Source organism: Thamnophis sirtalis, unplaced genomic scaffold, assembly GCF_051295495.1.
Source record: "Thamnophis sirtalis isolate CommonGarterSnake01/CBP01778 unplaced genomic scaffold, rThaSir2_p1.2 scaffold_15, whole genome shotgun sequence".
Classification (NCBI taxonomy): Eukaryota; Metazoa; Chordata; class Lepidosauria; order Squamata; family Natricidae; genus Thamnophis; species Thamnophis sirtalis.
Window position 1 is genome coordinate 19,486,774 of NW_028261395.1, and position 23,606 is coordinate 19,510,379.

At 43.1% G+C, this 23,606-nt stretch overlaps 1 protein-coding gene across 4 annotated transcripts in view; it reads left to right on the forward strand.

The window, feature by feature from the left end:
* RHOBTB1 (Rho related BTB domain containing 1) overlaps positions 1-23,606 on the forward strand; it is a 94,923-nt gene that overhangs the window by 3,583 nt on the left and 67,734 nt on the right. For 3 of the 4 annotated variants that reach the window (XM_087702144.1, XM_087702141.1, XM_087702143.1), the window contains exons 1-9: positions 4,310-4,463; positions 7,083-7,284; positions 8,654-8,757; positions 12,171-12,356; positions 12,757-13,697; positions 15,270-15,388; positions 21,825-21,975; positions 22,582-22,670; positions 23,481-23,586. In XM_087702144.1, the coding sequence (XP_087558270.1) occupies positions 7,093-7,284; positions 8,654-8,757; positions 12,171-12,356; positions 12,757-13,697; positions 15,270-15,388; positions 21,825-21,975; positions 22,582-22,670; positions 23,481-23,586 (1,888 nt within the window). In that variant the 5' untranslated portion in view covers positions 4,310-4,463; positions 7,083-7,092. Of the gene's footprint in view, positions 1-4,309; positions 4,464-7,082; positions 7,285-8,653; positions 8,758-12,170; positions 12,357-12,756; positions 13,698-15,269; positions 15,389-21,824; positions 21,976-22,581; positions 22,671-23,480; positions 23,587-23,606 lie in introns of those variants that run through there. The other variant, XM_087702142.1, reaches the window with a different exon arrangement.

The following is a 23,606-nucleotide window of genomic DNA, read 5'->3' on the forward strand; positions in this document are numbered from 1 at the left end:
AGGAAGACCTGAGGAACATTGTCCATGGAGTTGCGATGGGCCGGACACGACTTCGCAACTAACAGCAACAATCTTTACTGAACAGGGAACATGTGCACATAAGTTAAGAGGCCACCACTGAAAGGACCTTGCTTGACCAGCAGATGAGAAAGAGCATGTCCTTGTAAGAACATTTACCATAGCTCCCAATAATCTCAATACACCAGGCACCAACTGTTGTGAGACTTCTTCAGATGACTTTTTGGCAGCACTTTTCAAGAAGTGAAAAGAAACTGCAAAAGGGCTGCTTGAAATGTTTCCCCACATTTCAGACCCCACAGCTAGACTCAACCGAGGAGTGTGACAGACTTTCTAAGAAGGCTTCCATGTAGAACTGACCCTTGCAGTGATGACTTAGAACTAGATGGTCTCTCTCTCTCTCTCTCTTTCCTCCCCCTCCTCCTCCTCCTCCTCCCCTCTCTCTTTTCACTGAAGTTGAAGTCATCAGTTATAAATTCAAACCCTTTCTCCCAAAACTTGGTAAGTGTAAGTCACTGTTAAAAATATAATTTAAAGAAGCATTATCCTTAATCCATCACTAACAAAATTCTGGTTTTGACAAACGTTTTCTATATAAATGTTAACAGAGTTCAATGAATTCTAAATATTACTATTTTTTTGCATCTAAGTGGTGATTTGAGATCCACTGATGTTCTATAGAAGTTATGGGTTATGTAAATATTACTGTGCAACTAAAGCTAACATTGTCAGAGGAAAAGAATACATATCAAGTACTTGGAATCTGACAAATAGGCAGTGTAAGAGTCTAATACTGTGGTACTTCAAAGAAAAATGAACGATTCCCTTCAGCCAATGGATTGAGGACCTGATTAAACTTGCCACTTACAAGTTGATTACTTATAGACTTAGTAGAAGCAAGTATAATGAAATATGAGATTTATTTATACAGAATACAGTAGGTTAATAAATACATTTATATAGTAAATGTATATAACCAGAAACATCACTAGAAGCCAAAATCACAAGACTACATCTGATTTACTCTGGCTACGTCATGAATGCAAGTTCATTGGAGAAGTCAGTGATGCTAGGAAAGGTTAGTGAAACCAAAAGAAGGGGCAAGCAAAGGACATGCTGGCTTGATCCCATCAAAGCTGATACAAAGGTGAACATCCAACAACTGAAAGAAGCTGTGCTTGACAGGGTAGCAATCCTGGAATCAGTTCCTTAAAATTTGAACTTCAAATAAAGCACATTCCATCTCCTAAGTCATGTCACCATACCTCCGAGAAGATGAGTCTAGCCATGACCATGAAGATCTAACCCTGGGCAACTTTCCCTCATGGATGGGAGCCTCTTCCCACTGGTTTCCACCACAGATGATAATGGAGGAGAGACTCTTTCAGATGTTTGGGTTTAGAGTAGACCTTTCTGCCTTTGAATTAAGACCATTGTGACTGGCAGGCAATCGGAGCAGGTCTTTTGTGGTTCTTGTTACCTGATTGTTTTGCTTTGCTGGGCTCTTAGCATCTTGGCAGCTGCCCTCTTTAGAGTAATTGGCAGCCAAAGTCCCATGTGTGAAAGGCTGGAAGGAGGCTCTCCCAGGTTGGGAAAGTGGCAAAGGATGGACCAGTGGAAACCGACCATAACGTCAGGGGACCCTCCTATCTGTGTACCCATCAGGTGGAGCTTGAATGTGGGAAGGAAGGCCCACCTCCATTAGAAAGGAGTGAAGGTCTGGATATGATGCTCTCTGGGTTCCAGTGAAGACTGTGGCTTTGCTAGTAATGTCTCCTTCCCCTACTAATACCAGTCTTGGGTGAGGTATCATCAGCACCTTGTTGTATCATGTCTATTGCTTTGAGATCATTGTGGGTATTTATTTATTTATTCATTGCTTGTTTAGAAACACAGAGAAGCATATGTAAGGGACCCAAAGAGGCATCCATATTATTTCCCATCATTCTCCTTCAATCTGCTTATTCTGTCCTCCAACCTGCTACTTTTCTGAAGTTTTATTTTTTATTGCTTGAAACAAGTAACCTTATCAGTTCTGGCAAAGACACAGTCTTTTGGCCTGGTGAATTTTCTAAAAGCTCAGCCTTTGAATGTAGTTATTCTTCCCAATGTCATTTATTTATTTACTTACTTTCTGGAATGCTTTCTGCAGGAGGGGAATCCTGAAATATTTTATGCATTTGGGCTGCATCCAGACTGCCTGTTTTCACAACTGATGCTGTGACTGCACAGCACAAATGCATAATGATTAACCCCATTTGCCTCCCTTTGCCAGTTGTCATTCTGTACAGCTAGACTCGACTTGTGACCACAATTTCTGTTGCTAAATAAGGCAGTTGTTAAACAAATCATCCCCAATTTTACAACTTCTTTTGCCATGTTGTTAAGAGACACACTTCAATTTTTAAGTGAATCATGTGGTAATTAAGGCTGAGCTTTTAAAAAATTCACCAGGCCAAAAGATTGTGTGTCTTTGCAAGAACTGATAAGGTTAATCGTTTCAAGACATGAAAAATCAACTTTGATTGTCAGAAGCTGGATGGGATGGGAAAGTCCCAAATGGTGATCATGTGACACCAGAATGTGGCAACCATTGTAAATACAGACGGGTTGCCAAGCGCCCAAATTTTGATTACTTGACTGTAGGATATTGTGACCATCGCTAAGTGCAAGAACCAGTTGTTAGTCACTTTTTCAGTGACAGTGTTATTTCAGTCATTAAACAAATGGTTATAAGCCAAGGACCATCTGTAGTTGGAGGCCTCTAAGTGCTGCCTGGTATCCAGCTGTCTCACAAGGATGGGAGTTATAGTCTTACGGGAAAAAGACTCTCATCTTAAATATCCCCTCCCTGTCCTCCTGGGTAGCCCTGCTTTCCATTCCCTGGCCAGATTATGTGGCTTTGTGACAAAGAAGAAAGGAGGATTAGGCTGTTGATTGAATTAACTCATCCATCGGTTCAGCCTTCTTCCTCCTCTTTGTGGTGACTTTCTTTCAGAAGACTAGGTTGCTTTATCATCGCTTTTTCTCTCTCCGGTGAAACCCTGCATGAACTGTGCAGGTATAAAGAATGCAATAAAAGGAGGTAATGTCCAGGAAAAGAGAGGGGGGAGGAAGGGAGGGAGGGAGATGATATTAACCAGGCACATCAGAGAATGTGTTGCCTGGATCTGTATTGGATGTCTGGCTCCTTGTTAGAGTTTTAATCAGAAAGTCAGCTCCTTTGAGAATTAAAAATAGAAAATCCAGAGATATATATATATTCTGCGGGTGTGAATGCAGATTCTGCTTGGGCATATGGCTATTAATCATGAGCTCTTTTTCCTCTACATCACCAAATGCTATATCAGTTTTCTAAGGAAAGATGAAGAATTAAACGTGTTATACTTTCATAATATGCTCCAGTTAATAATAAGAGCCATCCAAGCAGAGAGGTTTTTTGTTTTGGTAAATCAAAGCCTTCATTGAATTATTGCGTTTGAGTGTGGTTGCACACCTCTTATTTTCAAGTCATATTTTGTGTTTTCCATTGGCTGACAACAGCCAGAAAGTTTATGTAATTTTAAAGGCAATTTATTGTGCATTTGAAATTAAGGCGACCAAATATTGCAGGAGAAAGAAACGTAACTGCAAAACATTTCCCAACTACTAGAGCTCAAACAGACCCTCTGTCAAAAGAGATGGATTTTTTTTTCTTTGTGAGGATCTCCAAAGTTCACCTTTTGGGACAGGAGCACTTGTGACTCTCTTCACACCCACTCCTGGTCTGTCTGACTCTCAGTAACGCTGAATGTATGCAAGTTTTAGCTCTCTTGAAAACAAACTAATGTGTGCCCACCCTATTTTCCTGAGCTGTGAAAATAGGAGAAAATGAAAGCCAAGAAGGTGTGATAATACCAGTTCCCTTCAGTTATAGGTGTACAATATAAAATGAGCTTGGTTTTGTGGTGGTGCTATTGTGACACGTATAGTCCCTTGTTTATGAGAGTTGACAGCCATGTCTGGATCCTTATGCCAGTTTCCAAGGGAATCCAAACCACCAAAGGACGGAGATGTCGGGAGGTCATCACAAGGGCCAGTTGCATCAGCCTCTCAGCTCCCCAAGGAAACGATGCTAGAAGAAAGGTGTGTTTGTGTACAAATCTCTGATAACAAAGAGTTGCAGGTGGAACCCTAGCCAGACACGTATCCATATAGGGAGTTCCCCCTCTTAAGAGCTCAAGCCAGAAGCTCTGTGGGCTAAACCTTATGAAGTTGTTTGGGCAAAGTCCTCCGAAGTGGGCGTTTCCCATTGTGATCTCTGGAGCAGAGCTTGCCAGGAGCTTTTCAAGTCAACTCCCAGCAAAATATGCGTAGAATACACATGCACGCCTTTACACACGAGACCAAGCAAGGCTAAGGCAGAGAATTTCACAGCTTCTTCTCCGGGTTGCGTTTTCACACAGGTAAGATTGTGTGCATATTAGCTTGGAGCTAGACTGGAATGTAAGGCTCAGAGGTGCTGAGGAATTACTCTTCCACGGAATCAAGTAGAAGCTAACTTTGTCGAGCTTTTAATATGAAGTAATTGTCTGCTAGGAGAATTGTCGATGAGCCTCAGAAATCACCCACATGGTACCTCAGGCTGTTGTTAGATATGCAAAAGAGAAAGGAAATATTTATTGTTAAGATATTTAATTGAATAGCTGAAATAGTGAAGTGTGTAATGAGTCAGAACATACAGTTATAGCTGATTGATTGGTGAGAGCTAACTCTTGCATGAGGCAATCTAAGCTGTGATTGGTTGCTGTGGGTATAAAGGGGGAGTTTCCATGTTTCCCGTCTTTTTACCTCATGAGTTTCCTGCAGTGTTGATTTACCTGTCGATGCTCCTGTTTGCGATACTCTTATTTACTCTAAATATGTTTATTTACATAAAACAACAAGTGCGTGTCGGCATGTCTGACTTCTTTTGCTCACTGGCTGCATAATTTCCTGCCATTTATCCTGTGTTGCTTGACTTGAATAAATTATTTGTGCTTTCTTGAAACTCTTGGTGGCAAGTCAGGAAATATCATTAATTTTCTCCAGCAATGTCCTGGGTTGTTGCTTTGATGTATAGTTGCACAATGTGATTATGTCTGGATCTTTAAAAAAAACCTACCACATGACAAGGTGTTTAAGCTTTATGTAAACTCCAACAGTTGTGTCAACAAAATCACCATACTCCTGTTGAAACGTCTCTTGAAAACATTTCTCCTTGGCAGCTGCCAGCGAGTCTGGGTGCATTCTCAAGGAAAGAGAAGTTCAACACACTGTATCTTTTTCTGACATGCTTGACCTTGGATCTCATCCAGGCTCTCTTGGCAGGCAGTCAATTCAGTCAACAGCTGTCCTCCTGCTCCGTAAAGGCTGGGTTATCTTGCATTTGGTGTGGTTGAATCACCACTCCCGTCTGGTTGTCATTGTTCCCTATTATGAATCTGCTTTGCAACTGCCTTGTTCAAACTCCTTCGCTGATAACAACATTGTCATATGAAGAGTCATAAGCCACCCTTTCACCCGCCTTAATTATTTCTAAGTGTGGTGGAGTGTTCAGTCCAACAACTCTATCTGCAGACTGAAATGGCATGTCCCAAATATAAGCTTACTAGATAATGTTAGTCCCAGTCTGGTCCATGTAACTTGTAGGGTTATTTTCTTCTGCTGTTGAGTGTACTTTGGCTCTTAAACATTCCCTGGTATTTGTGTGGGTTCTGTAATAAATTCGCCTTCCATAACTTGATGTTTCCCAAATGTTTGGGATACTACTTTCAGAAGTAGGAATTTTAGACCTATACTATGGTCTAGCACTGCATCAGGTTGGAGAACATTGTGGAAGATCAAGTCTTCTACAGGTGAGTCACTGGAAATTATACTCAGCAGTGTTTCCCCGTCAACTTTTCTGTGGTCAGGCTAAGGCAAAGATATTGCTCCAACAAAGACTAAAATTAATTATAAATCAAAACCCTTAATTTCACTTCATTCTTCTTGACCAGTTCAGTAATGTTTAACTGTTCAGTATCTCAAAAGTCATGGCAAATAAAGATAAGTAAGTAAAATCACAGTTCGTTGATTTTTAGAACATTCATATGTACCTTAGAAAATATATTTGATGAGACACAGCAAATATTAAGAGCAAAATAATGCTTAAAGCTACTTGAGGAATGCTTTTTTTCCATATCCCTGATAAGTGGGGGAAAATGTGATTATACGCCACCAATAAAACAGAAATTTCTCAACTCTGCAATTATATCTGTTACTTAATTTTGAAATTGATTGTCAGTGTAGGAAAATAAATTGTAACAGTAAAAGGTTCAGATACCCATCAAAAATTTCCAAAAGTATTTCTGTTTAAGAAAATTTTAACATTAGTGTATTGCACAATACAGTAGATTGGATTTCCCCCTGATCTTAAATAGATGTGAATCTTTGTTGGTTTCTTTCTGCTGTTTCAAAAGTCTAGAGGTGAACCCACCCAATTTTATATTTGCGTATTAATTTTCATTAACCCAAATTCGGAGCATTGCAACCTTGTTGCCAAAATACTTGACTTGGGCCAGGAAAACCTCTTGGTGGGAAGGGGCCTCTAGATCACTCAGAGGCACATTGGATTATTTTTTGAATCACCAGTTTGGGGCTTACTCAGAATCTTGTGCTAATGAAGACTCTTGATTTGTTTTCTCTGGTAATATGCAGCTGTTTTGTTTTGTAACTTTCTAGCTTTGCCTTTTGATTTTGCCTTGGAGGCATGTTCCTGAGGACTGGTATAAACATGATTGAAACTTCAAGCAGCTTGCAGGCTGAGACTTCTGCTGTCCAGCCAGTAACCTGTACTTGGTCCTGTTTTCTCTTCTCTAAGCAAGCTTGTGTTTATGGAAAACTGAAGGAAGGGATGGGCCTGCCTGGTTTATGAACTGGGTGAGGTTTATAAGTCAGCCTCAACAAGAGGCAGCCCCCATCCTGGTCTTCAAAAGGTTAAAGAGGCAGCTAGCCAAGTGAGAAGCTTGTCTGAGGTGGTAATCTCAGTTTTGATTTTCTTGCAGCTCCCAGTAGATGGATATTGACATGGACTACGAAAGACCAAATGTTGAAACCATCAAATGCGTGGTTGTCGGGGATAACGCAGTAGGCAAAACTCGCCTGATCTGTGCAAGAGCCTGTAACACCACCCTGAACCAGTACCAGCTGCTGTCAACACATGTCCCAACAGTCTGGGCAATTGATCAGTATCGTGTCTGCCAAGAGGTAGGTATGGCTTTGGCATGGAAAGACGTTTAATTCTAAGCCCCTGTCTAGAAGGGATGATGGAGAGAGTGGGCTGGAGGGAAGGAATTCCAGAGAGGGGAGTACAGTAGATTAGAGCAGGCCAGAGGAGGGCTCTTCTGTATTTAGAGAATATATGTGGAAATATTGCAAGTATTTACCTTCTGCCTTTGCATGCTTATGTCATTGCTACCTGGTGAAAGGTGCATCATATCCTTGCATACCTGCACTATTGAAGATTCAGATTTTCTGGCCAATGTATCCTCCCTTTTCCATCTTTTTAGCTGCCCACCTTTGCAGTTAACTGTCCAGAGAAATTCCCCTCAAATTGTTGCAAAAATAGCTGGTAAAGAAGGCATTCCACTTGTGTGATTTAAAAATGTGTAGGGTTACATTTTCTGTGCAGCTGTTACAGTGCAGCAATTCTACCCCAGCTGATTTTCGTAACCATTGGTCTTCTTCATAAACCCCCTGCTGGGTCTTAAATCTGCCAGGCTCCATCCTACTCTTTGCAACCGCAACTTACCTTCATGTCAGACTTTAATGATGCATTTTTCTTTTGTGTCCCACCAGGATATATTAAAATGTTGCATAATTATTGTTCATTTCACTAATCATTTGTTGTACTAATTTCATCGGAGCCTTATTTAGATTGTCTAAGCATAAATCTTTTGTTAAGAAATTGTGTTATGTACAAATACATGAAATCTGTCAGCTTAGCCCCAGATTAAACTGTGGTCAGCCCCTGCTGACCACAGTTTAGATTACATCCAAAAGCCAAGGTTTAATTCTGCACATCTGCTCCCTTTAAGCTTTATAAATTCTTCTGCATTGCACAGTAACCTCTAGAGCAGGGGTGTCAAACTCACGTCCTCACAGCCACATCACGTGACGTATTGGGACTTTTCCCCCTCTTCACTAAACCGGGCATGGCTACAGCCAGTGCATGATGCATCCAGCCCATGGGCCGGGAGTTTCACAGCCCTGCTCTAGAGGAAGGCTAATGGCCAAGCGTTCAAGTATTATACCAGCCTATAATTAGCACAATATTTACTTCAAATCATACTTGCTGGGTTTTGGCAGCTATCACAAATAATGATTTCTAGCTTTGGGCTCCTGTCCAATCAAAATTTGGTGAGTTATCTGAATTGAACACCTGATGGTCTCCAACCAGAAGTTGGCATCTTCTACCATCCCTGACTATAACTTTGCTTGCCCCAATTTTTTGGGGAGTTAAGTCCTTGCTATCTGCTCAGGTTCCTCACCTCTCACCCCCTCCCTCCACCTCCCCTGGATGTCTGTCTGCTTTCACCACAAAGCTTTATCTTACAGACATCTTTATCTGTTCCAGGTTCTTGAACGCTCTCGTGATGTAGTTGATGAAGTGAGTGTTTCTCTCAGGCTCTGGGACACATTTGGAGACCATCACAAAGACCGACGTTTTGCTTATGGAAGGTCAGTCTAAGTTAGATATCCCTTTTGTGGCAAGCAAGCTAACAGGAGAATAAGTACATCTTTAACGGGTTAACATTTGGAGCCTTTATTAATCTGTACGAAATACTATATATTTCATAGAACATCCACAAAGAATGTGATGAAGAAACAGCACCCAAAATGAATAATTAAAATTAACTATTACATAATTAAATTAATGACTACATTTACTATTTTTATTTGCTCAGCTGTTCATAGAGAAGAGTTACTGCTGAGCTGGGAGAGTTTTGAAGACTGCAATCTTCAATATTTTTCAAGACTGCAGAGGGTGAAACTTTGCCTATCATTTTCAGAAAAATGAGATCAGACTAATGAGGAAGGTGCAGCTTGGTTATTAATTCCATGTTGGTAGAAGTGGAGACTATTTGATCATTCTAAATGCATTAGATGATGCAGTCTTTTTAGGACCAGAAGTCAACGCTAGCTTAAAATTCCTGCAAACCATTTGAGATTTATTGAAACTCCTTCAGACTTTCTCTCCATTTTGGTTACTTTTTAATTTAAAAGTTACTAAAAAGAACAGAGTATGAAACACCTTTGTGCCATAATTGCATGCATGTCAAATACATTAATATCAATCCTGGCAGCAGAAATCGAGATACAGAAATTCTTTTTGCACAGGTCTCAAAAGTGATTTGTTATATGCCACACAAGAGGATGAAGCACAAAGGCTGATCAGATCAGCCTCATAGGCCTTTGTGCCCAAGCAGATGTTCCGGCTGCTGAAGCTTCATTGACATCAATACTTTTGATTTAAAATTGATTACATTGTTCTAGATGGTGCTATAATCTGCAGAAGGTTAAACAGTGTCCTTGGACTTCAGCTTCCATAATTCCCAAGCAATAGGCCTGATTGCTGTGCCAGTGGGGAGTTGGAAGTCCGACACATCTGTACAGCATCAGGTTGAGAATCGAGTAGGAGGGGAAATTGGGAACATTTGTGGATTTCCTTCCAGAAGCAACTGAAACCCATTGAGTTCAGAGTGTGCATCACCTCCCTCATCAGTAACACATTTCCGGCTTCCTATTTCAAGAGTTGTTTTGGGAGAAGCCCCAAAATGAGATGCCTCTGCAAGGAATTCTCTGGGGCAGGGGTCTCCAACCTTGGCAACTTCAAGCCTGGTGGACCTCAACTCCCAGAATTCCCCAGGGGAATTTAAAAATGTGTAGGGTTGCATTTTCTATGCAGCAATTCAGCCCCAGCTGATTTTTGTAACTATTGGTCTTCTTCATAAACTCCCTGCTGGGTCTTAAATCTGCCAGTCTCTATCCTACTCATTGCAACTGCATCTTACCTTCATGTCAGACTTTAATGATGTATTTTTCTTTTATGTCCCAGAGGAATTCTGGGAGTTGAAGTCCTCCAGACTTAAAGTTGCCAAGGTTGGAGACCTCTGCTCTAGAGTGATGCCACACTCCTCGAGAACTCTACAACCAGAGCAGAACACAAAAGGGATGGGGGACTTCTTGGTGCAGGGAGAGGTGGCCTCCAGCTGCTTCCAGCTGATCCCTTGGTATCTCCTGGAGAACAGGAAGAGTAGCCGAAGTCATAAAAGACTTGAAGGATTTTGGTGGAACAGACGGACTCAGGAATGTTGACCATTGGCTTCTCTTGCTGACTTCATAGTACCTTCTGGGGAATAAGTCATTTAACAGCCAGGTTCAACAGCCTTGGTTAACAAATACAGTTAAATATTTAAATAACATTTACATGCCTTTTCTAAAAATTGTAAAATAAATGGCAGGGGCATTGCCCCTTTGCCTGATATCTGCATGCTTAAAATTCAGTGCTTATTGATTTGGTAGGGTTATTTGAATCCTTGCTTCTCCTTCTGGAGGCGCCTTCTGATACACAATGAAACATGTTATCCCTAAGCAGTTGGGCTGAGATATGAGGACAGAGCAAGGAGCGTCCGAGGAAGGAGCATCCGAGCAGTTGGGAGAGGACTTATTTCCATCTCCTTGTGATGTCTCTGCACGAGATCCTTGGGGATAATTACTTGAGTAGAACTGCTGAACTCTTCAACTCTCAGCTTATTGAAATCTGGATTATTTTAGGGTCAGAAGAATTGATTCAAAGCGACTTCATGCTACAAACCAGCAAAGCACCTGTCAATCTTGGGAGAGATGTACTTATAAAAAGCAGCCCTCTCCTCTTATCTTTCCAGCACTTTGTCTCCCTGCAGGCACCACCATTAAGCCAGGGCACCATCATCCACTGGCCAACTCACTACTTTTCTTCCAAACAAGCTTTGTCCTGTCCTCTCTTTAGCTCCTGCCAATCTCCCTCTCCGTCTCACACCCCTTTGTGCCTCCTCTGGAAGGCCAGTGCTAGCCAAAAGCCACAAATGCCATTGCCCAAAAGCCATTTCAGTTTGGAACCATGCAGAGAACACAGCACCCCACTCTTTCTGTAGGTGAACAAGTACCTCAAACATACCTCTTTCTGGTTGGGCGTGCACAGTTTTTGGATCCTGTGTGGTTCAAGCCAGAGGTAGTTGGTGACTAGCAAGAATGTTGCTTTTAGGGAGTGGCTGATGACCCATCCAAAGTCAGATATGATACTCCTGGGCTCAGATTTCAGGGGACAATGAGGACACTATTGTATGGTGGTTTTTGAGGACCATCAGCGAACATTTCAAAACAAAGGCATGCCATTTGTTGCACAGCAATTTGTGCATTGAGAGGAGGACCAAATCACATTCTTTTCCCAATTCCCTTTTCTCAGTTCAGGAAGGGAAGGAGGGACTCTAAAATATATTCCTAATGCACAAAGAAGGAAAATGATGCTTTGTAAATACTCATCTCCATAAAGACACCTGAAGAGAGAGACATGATTGGCTGCAGCTTCCGACTGGGGGTATACAATTTAATTCCCTATGTCATACTTTGGGTTGGAAGGGGGGATAAGATTTATTAATTTCCCTCCCTGTGAACCATGAACCTTAAAGGGATCCTTGGTGTGCTGGATTTTCCTCCAGAAATTGTCTAGAATCATTATTCAAAGATTCTCCTTGGTTTATCTCAGGACCTGTTTGATGCTTGCAGGTATTAACTGCCTGGCCCAACGTCCCCTTGCAAATTAGTCTTTAACCCACCATCAGGCGATGGGGGAGCTGACCTGCTTGCTGCAGCATTGAGCCTTTATTCTGCCCCCACTTTACCCTGATATGCCACTTGGGAGTTGGATAAGAGAGGTCTTTGGTTGTTGTGGAGGAACATAGAATTGCGACAATGTTTATGCACTTCAGCATCACAATCCTGGTGTACTTCTAAATATACCAAGTCTTGATTATTCCCTCCTTCCACCCATTTTTGAACAAAGTGTTTGAGATATAAACTTTATTTAAAACAAATACTGTTTTGTTTTGCAGATCCGACGTTGTGGTGCTGTGCTTTTCCATTGCTAATCCTAACTCCCTGAATCATGTGAAGACAATGTGGTGTCAAGAGATCAAGCACTTTTGTCCTCGCACCCCTGTGATTCTGGTGGGCTGCCAACTGGACCTTCGCTATGCTGATCTGGAAGCTGTCAATCGAGCCAGGAGGCCTTTGGCAAGGTAGAGTTGAATGCAGATAAAACTTTGTTCCCCCGTGGCAAAACAACGCTGGACCTTTGCAGAAAGGGCAATGTCTTGGCTCCCAAAGAAGCATTTGAAATGGCCTTAATGTGTCCAAGTTCTTTAGTTTATAATACAATACATAAAGGTAAAAATAAAATGACTACCAAGTGAATTAACAATTCCATATCTGGAGAAAGGGTCTCTCAGATAAGCAAGAAGCCTTCTCAGATGTTTGAGGACTTTGGGCATCAACACGTGTGGTCTTCATGGTGCATCCAGAAAGAGAAAGCATGAAGGCCAAAGGATCCCAAGAATGAGCCCTTGAATAGGTGGGGCCCACTAGTGCTTTCCAGTGAGACTGACCAGAGCCTGACCTCTTTTTTCATTTTATTTGCAGGCCTATCAAGAGAGGAGACATCCTGCCACCAGAAAGAGGCAGGGAAGTGGCTAAAGAACTTGGAATACCCTATTATGAAACCAGCGTCTTTGATCAGTTTGGCATCAAGGATGTCTTTGATAATGCAATCCGAGCAGCCCTGATTTCCAGGAGACATTTGCAATTCTGGAAATCCCATTTGAAGAAAGTCCAGAAGCCTTTGCTCCAAGCTCCATTTCTACCTCCAAAGGCTCCTCCCCCTATTATAAAGATCCCAGAGTGTCCCATCCTCAAGATCAATGATGTGGGATACTTACTGGACAATCCCTTGTGTGCAGACGTGGTCTTTATTCTTCAGGAACAGACTCAGATTTTTGCTCACAAGATCTACTTAGCTACCTCTTCATCCAAGTTTTATGACCTTTTCTCAATGGAATGTGAAGAAACGCCAGACTTGACGGAAAGCTTTTGTAGTGAAGGTAGTAATCTCCCAACCAGAACCTCTAGCCTTGAAGTTGTTGACCAGGGAGCGGAAGGGACAGCTGCACCGTCTTCTGCTTCGACTGAGGGCCTCCAGGTAGAGCCTGAAGCAGGAGAAGCCACCTGCCCAAAAGGTTCAACTCTCTGGGGCAAAGGTTTCATTAGCCTACATCAAGAAATGCAGATTAATCCTGTTTCAAAGAGGGTCTGTGCAGTGACGGTTGTCAAGATGGAGGCCTCCATCCAAACGGGACCTTTTAAAACCGTCCTGCAGTTTTTATACACGGGGCATCTGGATGAAAATGAAAGGGACCTCACCCAGGTAGCTCAGATTGCGGAGATCCTGGAAGTGTTTGACTTGAGGATGATGGTAGAAAACATCACCAACAAGGAAGCCTTCATGAACCAGGAAATCACAAAGGCTTTCCATGTCCGGAAGGCCAACAGGATAAAAGAATGCCTCTGTAAGGAGACATTTTCTGGTGAGTCTACATGGAAATATCCCTCTGCCTTGCATTTGTTCCAAAGCTAATAAGAACACCTGGGATGGTTGTGTGCAAACCAAGATCCAATTGGGACATTCTGAAGTGTCCAGGAAGGGAAGCTTAGTGCCCACAGCCAATAATTGTGCCCTGCGACAGGTAATTCCATATTCCTAGATGTTAATACATCTTTATGCAAAAGGGCACATCTGCCCCTCCACCCAATCATTTTTGAAGCCTGGAGAGGGTTATCCTCCAGTTGTAGAATGGGGGGAAAGATGTAGATGCTGTTGAAAGAGAGATCCTAGTGGGGGTTCTCCTCTTCTGCTTGGAAGACAGCCTGACCCAGTTGAAGCATTGGGAAAAAGTCAGAATTTGCAGGGAGATGGACAGAAATAGGAGGCCACTTCCTGCTTTCCTTCCATGCTGGCCCTGTTGGCCCAGGAGATGTGGATGCTTTTGACAGTCAACTCCACAAGACATCTTGGGGTCCTAGTGAATTTTAGCTCCTTTGGTGATAACTGGAAGGGGTTCCCTTTCTTTTCTGTCCAGTTTCTTCTTCTCTTGCTTCATCTTCATCCAGTTTTGCTTTCCCTCTCTCTTTTATTCTTCCACCACCAGAATTTCAATTCAAGTGGGTTTTTTGGGGTGTGGGGGGAGGGATGCAAGCATTTTCCTCCAACCATTTACATCGGCTGTTTGTACATCAGTGTAACTCTCTGGTCCTTAGCTTTCAGTACATGGGAAATGACATTTCATCGTACAATTATCTCTAGCAGTAGTTCTTCAGACAGAAGACCTTCCCAGCTCTTCTGGGCTAGATCTGATTCTCTCTGCTGTGGCACAGCTGCTCAACTGCCTTTCTCGTCAACTAACTCTGTGACTTGGAGCTGTTTAAGTGGAGTACAGTGTATGAGTGTAATTTGGAAGATAATTAAATGACAGGTATTTTGGCCTACAGAAGAGCTGGGTTATTAAAGTTCCACTAGGTGGCAGCCAGAGAATGTGGAAAATACAAGGTACATGTGCCATCTAGTGGCCATATGGAGTTTTGCAACGAAGCTTAAGAAGCTCTAAGTTAGAACCCGCAGTTGGGGAACTTGGACTGGGACTGGGGAGACCAGGATCAAGTCCATGAAGGTCTCCTGGGTGATTTGGGGCCAGCCACCCTCCATTCAACCTACTTCACAGGGTTATTGGAGACAGGAACAAAGGGAGATTACAATCTAAGTCACCTCAAGACAGAATATAAATATTATTATTAGCAATACTACTAGCAATGTGTTGTGGCATTTACATGTCGTATGAAACTGATAAATCTGACCCATTTTAATTTTTGCCAGTGACACTCTTGATAACCTCAGCAAGAAGGAACCCCTGGCATGGTTCCTCTGATGGAAGCTCAGAGTTTAATTGTTCTGTTGCTCATTTAACCATTAATGTTTGTCCTTCAATGAATGACCTTCATAGCAGGTCACGTGTGGTGTCTTCCATGTTCTTTCTGATTCTCACATTTGGCTCTAAGCAGAAGTAGTCACAGGTTGTTATTGTATTTCTTTGATTCCTTAACAGATGTGACATTTGTGTTGGAAGATGGAAAGATAAATGCTCATAAACCGCTTCTAATCTGTAGCTGTGAATGGATGTCTGCCATGTTTGGAGGATCCTTTGTGGAGAGCTCAAACAGTGAGGTATGTGTCCTCTTTGGCCTGGCTTTGCTCTGGAGAAGGAACTTACTTTGGGTTGCAAGGACTCCTTGGAGGGTGTGGGAATCCCTTAGTGATGTCTCTTTGGGGACCCCTCTTCTCCAGTCCGTCTTCTGCACTAGTTCACAGATGATAGCTGTCTCCTGACTGTCGGGAGTTGGTGGGATGGGGAGGTTGCAGGTAGAAAAGCTGGTCTCCATCCCCCATTAGATCTCAGCCCCACGAGATGAACCAGGTGGACCTCATCTTCATTCAATTCTGCCTAATTTGTAGGGCTTCAAAACGCCATGTGAAATGGGCACAGCCTTGAGTGTGAAATGTTAGAAAAGCCAGTGGGTCACCAGGCTATCCAAGAGAACAATTTCCAATTCCTACCTTGACATGAAACATTGGGGTGGAACACTGAAAGACGAGGAACAGATGGAAAGAAGCTACAATTCTCATTTCTGGTGATACAGTATTGATGACCTCAAAGAACAGTGATAGCAGCTTTGATTACTTTTTTAGCACTGTCTGAAATGATCTTCTCATTATTCCTCATATTTAAACAGCTTTCTTTGCTTTTCACTTGATTGTCAAGGGGACTCTCCTGCCCATCAAGAGAAAATAATGTGAATCAGCAATTCTCTCTCTCTCTCTCTCTCTCTCTCTCTCTCACACACACACACACACACACACACACACACACACGGTGGTGGTGGGGAGAGAGAGACATTATACACTTAATATTCTGGAAACTGTGTCTACTAAAAAAAATTCTCATTACTTTTGAAACAGCAGTAAGCATAATTCCCTCCCTGGAGGCACCCCCACCAGGTGGTTCATTAAAAATACATACCTTGATTCAGTAAGCTGTGCTCTACAAGAAGAAATTGTATATATAGATAGATTTATATATACATATACACAATCTGGTTCCTAATTTTAACCACTAATAACATGCATTCTTCTTGGTAATCTTAAATATTAATTGCATAGCCCTATTTTTTTCATAGCACATGAAGCTCTGGGTGCCCATCATCTTTCACTGCCTTGTTCAGGGAGAATGATGGGAATGGAAGGAGCAGAGCCTGTTTCAAGATGTGGGTAGCATGTAAAGTCTGAGGCAGTTCCACATAAATATAATGAGCCCCTTCTAATTTATTTATTGTTCTGAAATTCTGCAGGAAGAACAGGTTATTTGCAGCAATAAGTCAGGCATTTGTGCTCAGTCTCTGTAACAGCCAGCCAAAAAAAGGTGGGGGGAGAGGGGGAGAAATCTCTCCTAAATCATTGCTGAGATGGTGGGTCTTTACCCTCCTCTAGTGGCAACTTTACACGTTCTCCCTGGCTTTGTGTGTTTTATAAAGCGGTTGTCATGGATACTTGTGCCTAGTAGAACGTTCTTTAAGAAGTTGCATGGGTAATGCAAGAACTTTGTGCGGGTGGTGGTGGTGGTGGTGGTCATCTCCACCAGAGGAGAAACCCTGGAGGAGGAGAAGTTGGCCTCAAAGCACACGTAACTCAGGGGCTTTGTGATCGCTTCTCATCCAAGATCTGAGCCTGCTCTGTTTTCCCACAATCAGCCGTGGACCATTTGTTGTGATGAGGACATATGGTTCTTCTTCTGCAGGAGAAGATCTAGTTGTCTCAACAGAACAGAAGCAATGAAGTACGGGACATTGAAGAACAAGTCCAGTCTTGATGATCTGAATTGACCTTTGCCAATACTTCCTCCTTGTTGGACTGTCTTTCTGGGTTTAATTTAGGAGGGAAGATGGGCAGCAAGCATGGGAAATCTTGAAAACCTGATGCACTGATGTGTTTTGAGGGAGCTTCTGCTCTTGCTTCACTCTGTTCTCCTCTATCCCCCAGTGTAAGCACTGATTCTTAGGAGAACATGACTTTGAAAGTGAAAAGAACATTGCAGAATTATCGAAAGCAGTTGTCCTAGGAAAGGTAATACTGAGAAGGGCTGAAAAATAATCAGCATCCCAGAAAGCATCTCTGAATTATTTTTAGCTCTGTGGTGTTTATATTAAGGGCAGAAAATTGCTAACGCAGAGCCCCAAAATGAAGAGTCCTTGACCTTGGGTGTGCACACTGGGCCTATGTATTCTTCATCATTATCCAGCTTAGTCCCCTTTCTTGCAGTCCAGTTGGCCCAGATCCCTAATGTGTAAATACAGTATATGGGATGTGTTCCTGTGCACACATGACAAACAAAGGAAGGCTCTTTTCATTGTTGATTTTGGGGACTTTGCAATTGCCTCTCACTCACGATCTGAGCCTGCTCTGTTTTTCCACAACCAGCCATACTTGTGCTTCTGGTCCACAATCATCTTATGTTTCCGTTTGCAGAAATCAGCAGTGGGGTGGTTCAGCTGTGCCACTCGGACACCTCTATGGGCACTTCTCAAGAGCTCCAGTGTTTTATTTAAATTGCTGTAGTGTCAGTGGATGAGAACTTAGGGAGCTAAGAGGGTCCAGGGTTCCACTTTTCCAAGGCACAAATGACATATTGGCAGGGGGCTTCCATGCTGAAGGGAACTCATGGGTGACTTGCCCATCTTTACAATGATTTTGTTGTCCTTCCAGAAGCTGCAGCTTTCTAATAAATTGTATTGTTAGTGATGGAAGTCAGAGCACTGATGCTCATAGTTTAGCCATCAAGTTGGGGGAATTGGGAAGGTCAGTTGGAAGTGAGTCATAAATTGAGCTCTGAGCCAGCCAAATCTCACAAAAATGAGAAGAAGGCATAGGAATGCAAGTCACCAAGGACAGCAGTTTAGGGTTTAGCAAAACCGAATTATCAAGAGAGTTTTGTTGCCCAGCTACCTCCTGTGATGGATTTTCTTCTTCCGTGAACCCTCAAGCTCCACCACTTGCTTTCAAATGTTGCTTCCTTTACTGTTGAAGAGCTGCAGGAAGGCCACCTCTTTCCAAAGAGATGGCCTTCAGATTGCTCAGCTGATGTGTTTTGATGAGATGACTTATCTGAGCTTTAGGCAAAGCTGAGAGCATTTGGGATAGAATGACCAGGCATCTGAGGCAGATGTCCAAAGTTCTTTCTTCTCCTCTGAGACCTGGTTCATTACGTGTTTCAGCCAAGGTTTGCCCCTAGCACAGCCGTTTTGTTTGGGCATCATGAGAGTTTCTCAGATTTTGAAATGTATCTATCAGCTCCCCCTAGGCTGGGTGCTTTAGTGTAGAGCTTTTCATAGGCAACCTTCATCTATTCTGCCTATAGAAGCTCAGCCTCCTTGAAGTTCAGGTCAACTCTGCCTGTTGCATGGAAATAACTGTGTTGTTTTCTTAGCAATCATATAGAAGAGGGGTGTCATCACGATGCCACCACGTGACGTATCAGGATTCCCCCCCCCTCTCGCTAAACTGGGTGTGGCTGTGGCCAGCGCCTGATGCATCTGGCCTGTGGCCCATGAGTTTGAAAGCCCTGATATTGAACATAGAATAACAGAGTTGGAAGGGACCATGGAGGACTTATAGTCCAACACCCTGATCGAGCAGGAGATCCTGTACCATTTCAGATAAATGATTGTCTAGTAATCTCTTTTTGAAAGCCTCCAATGATGGAGGACTCAAAATGTCTGAAGGCAAGCTGCACCATTGGTTGATTGCCCTCATCATTAGGACATTTCTCTTTGGTTCTAGGTTGCTTCTCTCCTTGGTTAGTTTCCATCCATTGTTTCTAGCCTTGCCTTCCCTTTTGGTGTTTTGGAAAATAGTTTGACTCTCTTGCCTTTGTAGGAGCTACCCAGATATTGGAACACGGCTTTCATGTCACCCCTAATCCTTCTTTTCATTTGACTAAAGGTAAAAGTAAAGGGTCTCCTTGCACATATGTGCTAGTCGTTCCCGACTCTAGGGGGCGGTGCTCATCTCTGTTTAAAAGCCAAAAAGCCAGCGCTGTCCAAAGACGTCTCTGTGGTCATGTGGCCGGCATGACTAAACGCCGAAAGCACCGGAGCACTCTTACCTTCCCACCAAAGGTGGTCCCTATTTTTCTACTTGCATTTTTTACATGCTTTCGAACTGCTAGGTTGGCAGAAGTTGGGACAAGTAATGGGAGCTCACTCTGTTATGCTAGGGATTCGAACTGCTGACCTTTCTGATCGACAAGCTCAGTGTCTTAGCCCTGAGCCACCACATCCCTTTTGTGAAATTAATTTCACTAATTTCATATTTTTCATATGTTTTAGCCTCCAACCCCATGTCATCTTTGTTGCTCTTCTCTCCATTCTTTCCAGAGTCTCTCAAACTCTTTTTAATATTGTGGTGGTGACCACAACTGGATGCAGTATTCCAAGTGTGGCCTTACGAAGGCTTTGTAAAGTGGTACCAGAATTTCACGTTATCTTGATTCTATCCTTCTGTTAATGTAGCCTAGGACTGCACTGGCTTTTTTGGCTGCTGCTGCACACTGTTGGCTCATATTTAAAAGAGTGTCTCCCAGATCCCTCCCACCGTTACTGGCATTAAGCCAAGTTTCATCTAGCCTGTTCACAGTTGGTTTTGGAAATGGCTTTCCTTTTGCCATTTGCAAATTTACCATTTACAAGTTGCCATTTACAAATTAAAATTCACAAATTTTACATTTGTAAATTTACCATTTGCAAATGGTGCAACTTCTGGGATGTCGTTTAGAGCTGTAGGTTTTCCCATGGTCTCTAGAAAATAATTTCAACATAGAGAACACAGAGAGGGTAAGATGTAGGTTAACATCTTGGATTTCGTCTTCTAAGATGAGATCCTGATTAATGCATTGGCTTGATGAAGCAAATTTTTTTGAAGACGACAAAGATGACTCAACGAAGCAATAGATGCTGAATTGCTGCCAAGATACTTTGCAAACTTTACTCCAACCACATGAAAGCAGAATTGTATGTAGGAGAAAGTTTGTGAATGAATTTAATGTAAGGCTTCTCCTGATGGGATGGTAGATTTTTCATTCTAATAATTGTAGATTTGGTAGTAGTAGAACAAGCTGCCTGTGCTGATGATGCGTTCCACCGAAAGTGAGATCCATTAATGAGAATCAGAACTTTGAGCAATGGCTTAGTAAATCAACTAAAAAGCAAGCATGCTGTAGCACAAATTTACAGTGGGAACTGTTTTTACAGATCCAACCTTAAGCTGCAGAGCATGTTTGAATGTGTGAGTGTATGTACAAATTCCATAAGAAGAGCTATGACTCACGAGGGAGCATCCTAGCGTTTGGTCAGGAGTGCTTGTATTTTGTTGGTCTCCAACCTTAATGTAGATTTTCATCCTGGGTAGTTTCCCACAGACCTAAGTAAATGGGCTGCATGTCTGAGATGAGATCTTTTTTTTAAGAATAATGATTTAATTAGCTCTGAAGGTGGAAGCTTGGATATTTCCAAGCTTATAGGGACTCTCAATCAGTACCTCAACTCCCAGAATGAAGATTGAGTTTGATTTTCAGAGGCTGGGAAGCCACAGGTTTTGTCGTCCTCTATCCTCCCCTTCTCTTAGTTTGGGAGTAGGCTGACCCTTCCCTTGCAAGAAGGAGCCTCCTGTAGGGGAAGCAGTAGCAGGATTTGGGGGCACCGTTAAAAGGATTAGCCTAGAATCTCTGTGTAGCCACAAACGAGCAAACTAAGTCTAAGTCCTTGAGCAAGTCTGCTTGTGGCTACCTAGGTCAGGGGTCTCCAACCGTGGCAACTTTAAGACTTGTGGACTTCAACTCCCAGAATTCAGCTCTGCTGGCTGGAGAATTCTGGGAGTTGAAGTCCATAAGTCTTAAAGTTGCCAAGTTTGAAGACCTCTGCTAGCTGCTATCCTTATGCTCAGGCTAAACTAAACAGCAGCAGAGCTCTAAGAATGCCAGATGATCAATGGGCAATTTCTCAGTTTCAAAACATCTGACTTTTCTTCCTCCTACCAAAGACCTTCTGGGGTTCTTCACAGGAAGGGAGAAAGGGAGGGAAGAAATAAGAAAGGGAGGGAAGGGAGGGAGAAAGAAAGAAAGAAAGAAAGAGGGAGGGAAGAAAGAAGGAAGGGAAAGTGAATGAGATATGGATGGATGGATAGAGCAAGGGTGGGAGAGAAAAAGGAGAGGAAGGAAGGACCAGAAACCTGGCACTAAATGCAGCTTCAGAAGATGCTTTGAAACAGCACAGCAATCCAGGGCTGGAAGGGACCTCAGAGGTCATCTAGTCCAATTAGAATTCTGGGAGTTGAAGTCCACAAGAAAGTTGCCACGGTTGGAGACCCCTGACCTAGTTTTGAGACTGATCCCTCTTTTAACTCCGTCCCCAGGTTCTGCCACTCCTTCCACTCCCCGCTCCCCTCTTTTTATAGACATCCTACCACCTAGGTGGAAAATAGCGCAGCCTCCTTTCTCCTGGACTGGATTATTTCTCGCTGTGAATATTTAAAACTGTCTTCCCCAATGTTTCAGGTTGTTCTCCCCAGCATCACTAAGACTTCCATGCAAGCTGTTCTGGATTACCTGTACACCAAGCAACTGTCCTGCAGCCAGGATTTGGACCCCCTTGAGTTAATTGCCCTGACCAACCGATTCTGCCTGCCCCATTTGGCCGCACTGGCAGGTGAGCCTCTCCAGCCTTTCGCCCTCCACCCCTCCCCAGGCATCTGGGAAGGATCAGCTTTTCGATGCTTTGTTTTCTGAAACGCAATCCACATTTCCAATGAGGGAAAAGTCATGTTCCCTCCATACGATCTCTCTTTGCTGAATTAATTGAGCCCCCCCTCCCCAGAAATGTGTGTGTCTGCTTAAGTGTCCGAAAGCATATAACAGGCTGCAGTTCATAATGCCCTTTAGGCAGCCTGGTTATTCTTAATTGAAAGAGTGTGAATATTAAAGTGTTCATTGTAAATCTCTACTTTGAGAGCCTAAGAACATTTGAAGCAATTGAGTTTAAGCAAATCTTGCAGAAAGGAGGAGCCCGAGACCCATGTATTACTCCAGCCTGACTTTGTTAATTATGGTGTTAGTGTTCTTGGAATTAACTATCCTAACAGTTATCCCTCCGCTCCCCTAGCCTCAAAGAAAAAGGGCTGGATGAGAGAGAGCAGCTGCAGCAGCAGGCATGGCAAAGGGTGGGTGGGGAAGGGCAGGGGAAGGAGGGCCACCTGCCACATGTACGGGAATGATTTCACAAGTGCGGCTCACATCTGCTTCTCTCCCTCAACAGAGCAACACACGGTGCAGGCACTCACCAGGACAGCCATGAGCGGTGTATGCATAGAGGGAGAAGTGTTGTATGTTTTGGAAATAGCCCAGGTTGGTCTCTCTATTGAAAATGCTTTTACATGCTTGCAACATTGTAAAAAAAGGTGCACAGGTAGCCCTTGACTTAAAAAAAACATTTGTTTACAACAGGACTCAAAAATGTGACTTACGAGTGGTAAATCGAGGACTATCTTTGCTTTCCTTTTGGTGAAGAATTTGTGGATGGAGAGTTACTGTAGTCTTCCCCGTGGATAAAAAGGATATTCTTTTTTCTTCAACATTGGGCTAACAATTGCAAATGGGCTGGGGATGTATAAGAGATGGCCCCAGTCATTTTTTGTGCTTCTCATCCTGCTGTTCCTCTCGAAAAGCTGAGAATGCAACTTCTCACAGCCTTAAAAAACACATTTTTCAATCTGCCCTTAATGTGTATCTTTGAGGGAGATCAACAGGCAGGATGAGAGCAAGTTCCAGCTTTTCCACAGTGGGAGATGGAGGGGGGAGGGAACCTGGCACTCTGGTCTACAAGAAGCAGCCTTCCTGATCAGCCTGGTTGGGATGACTATGAGCAGTGGAGGTTTCAGGACCAAATAACCAGGTGGCTGGGGGATGTTTTCCTGGGGACTGGCAGGGTGAAATCCCTCCCCCTTTGGCCCCTCAATCTTCTACTGCCAATATCTCCCTGTTTCCCCTGAAAGCGTCCCTTAGAACCACCCACTGGGCTATCAGGGTGGTTTGAGAACAGGTCCCTGCTCCAGTGAAATGTCCAGCCTGAATGCCTGCTTCCCAAGAGGTACCCCCAGATGGCTGCACCCTTAGAGATGTCGTCTTTACCTTGACTCCCCTCTGCTTCTTTTCCAGTTCCACAATGCTAAGCAGCTGGCAGCTTGGTGCTTGCATTACATCTGCACTAACTATAACAGTGTTTGTTCGAAGTTCCGAAAGGAAATTAAAATGAAATCTCCTGGTAAGAGATTCTGGCAAGCT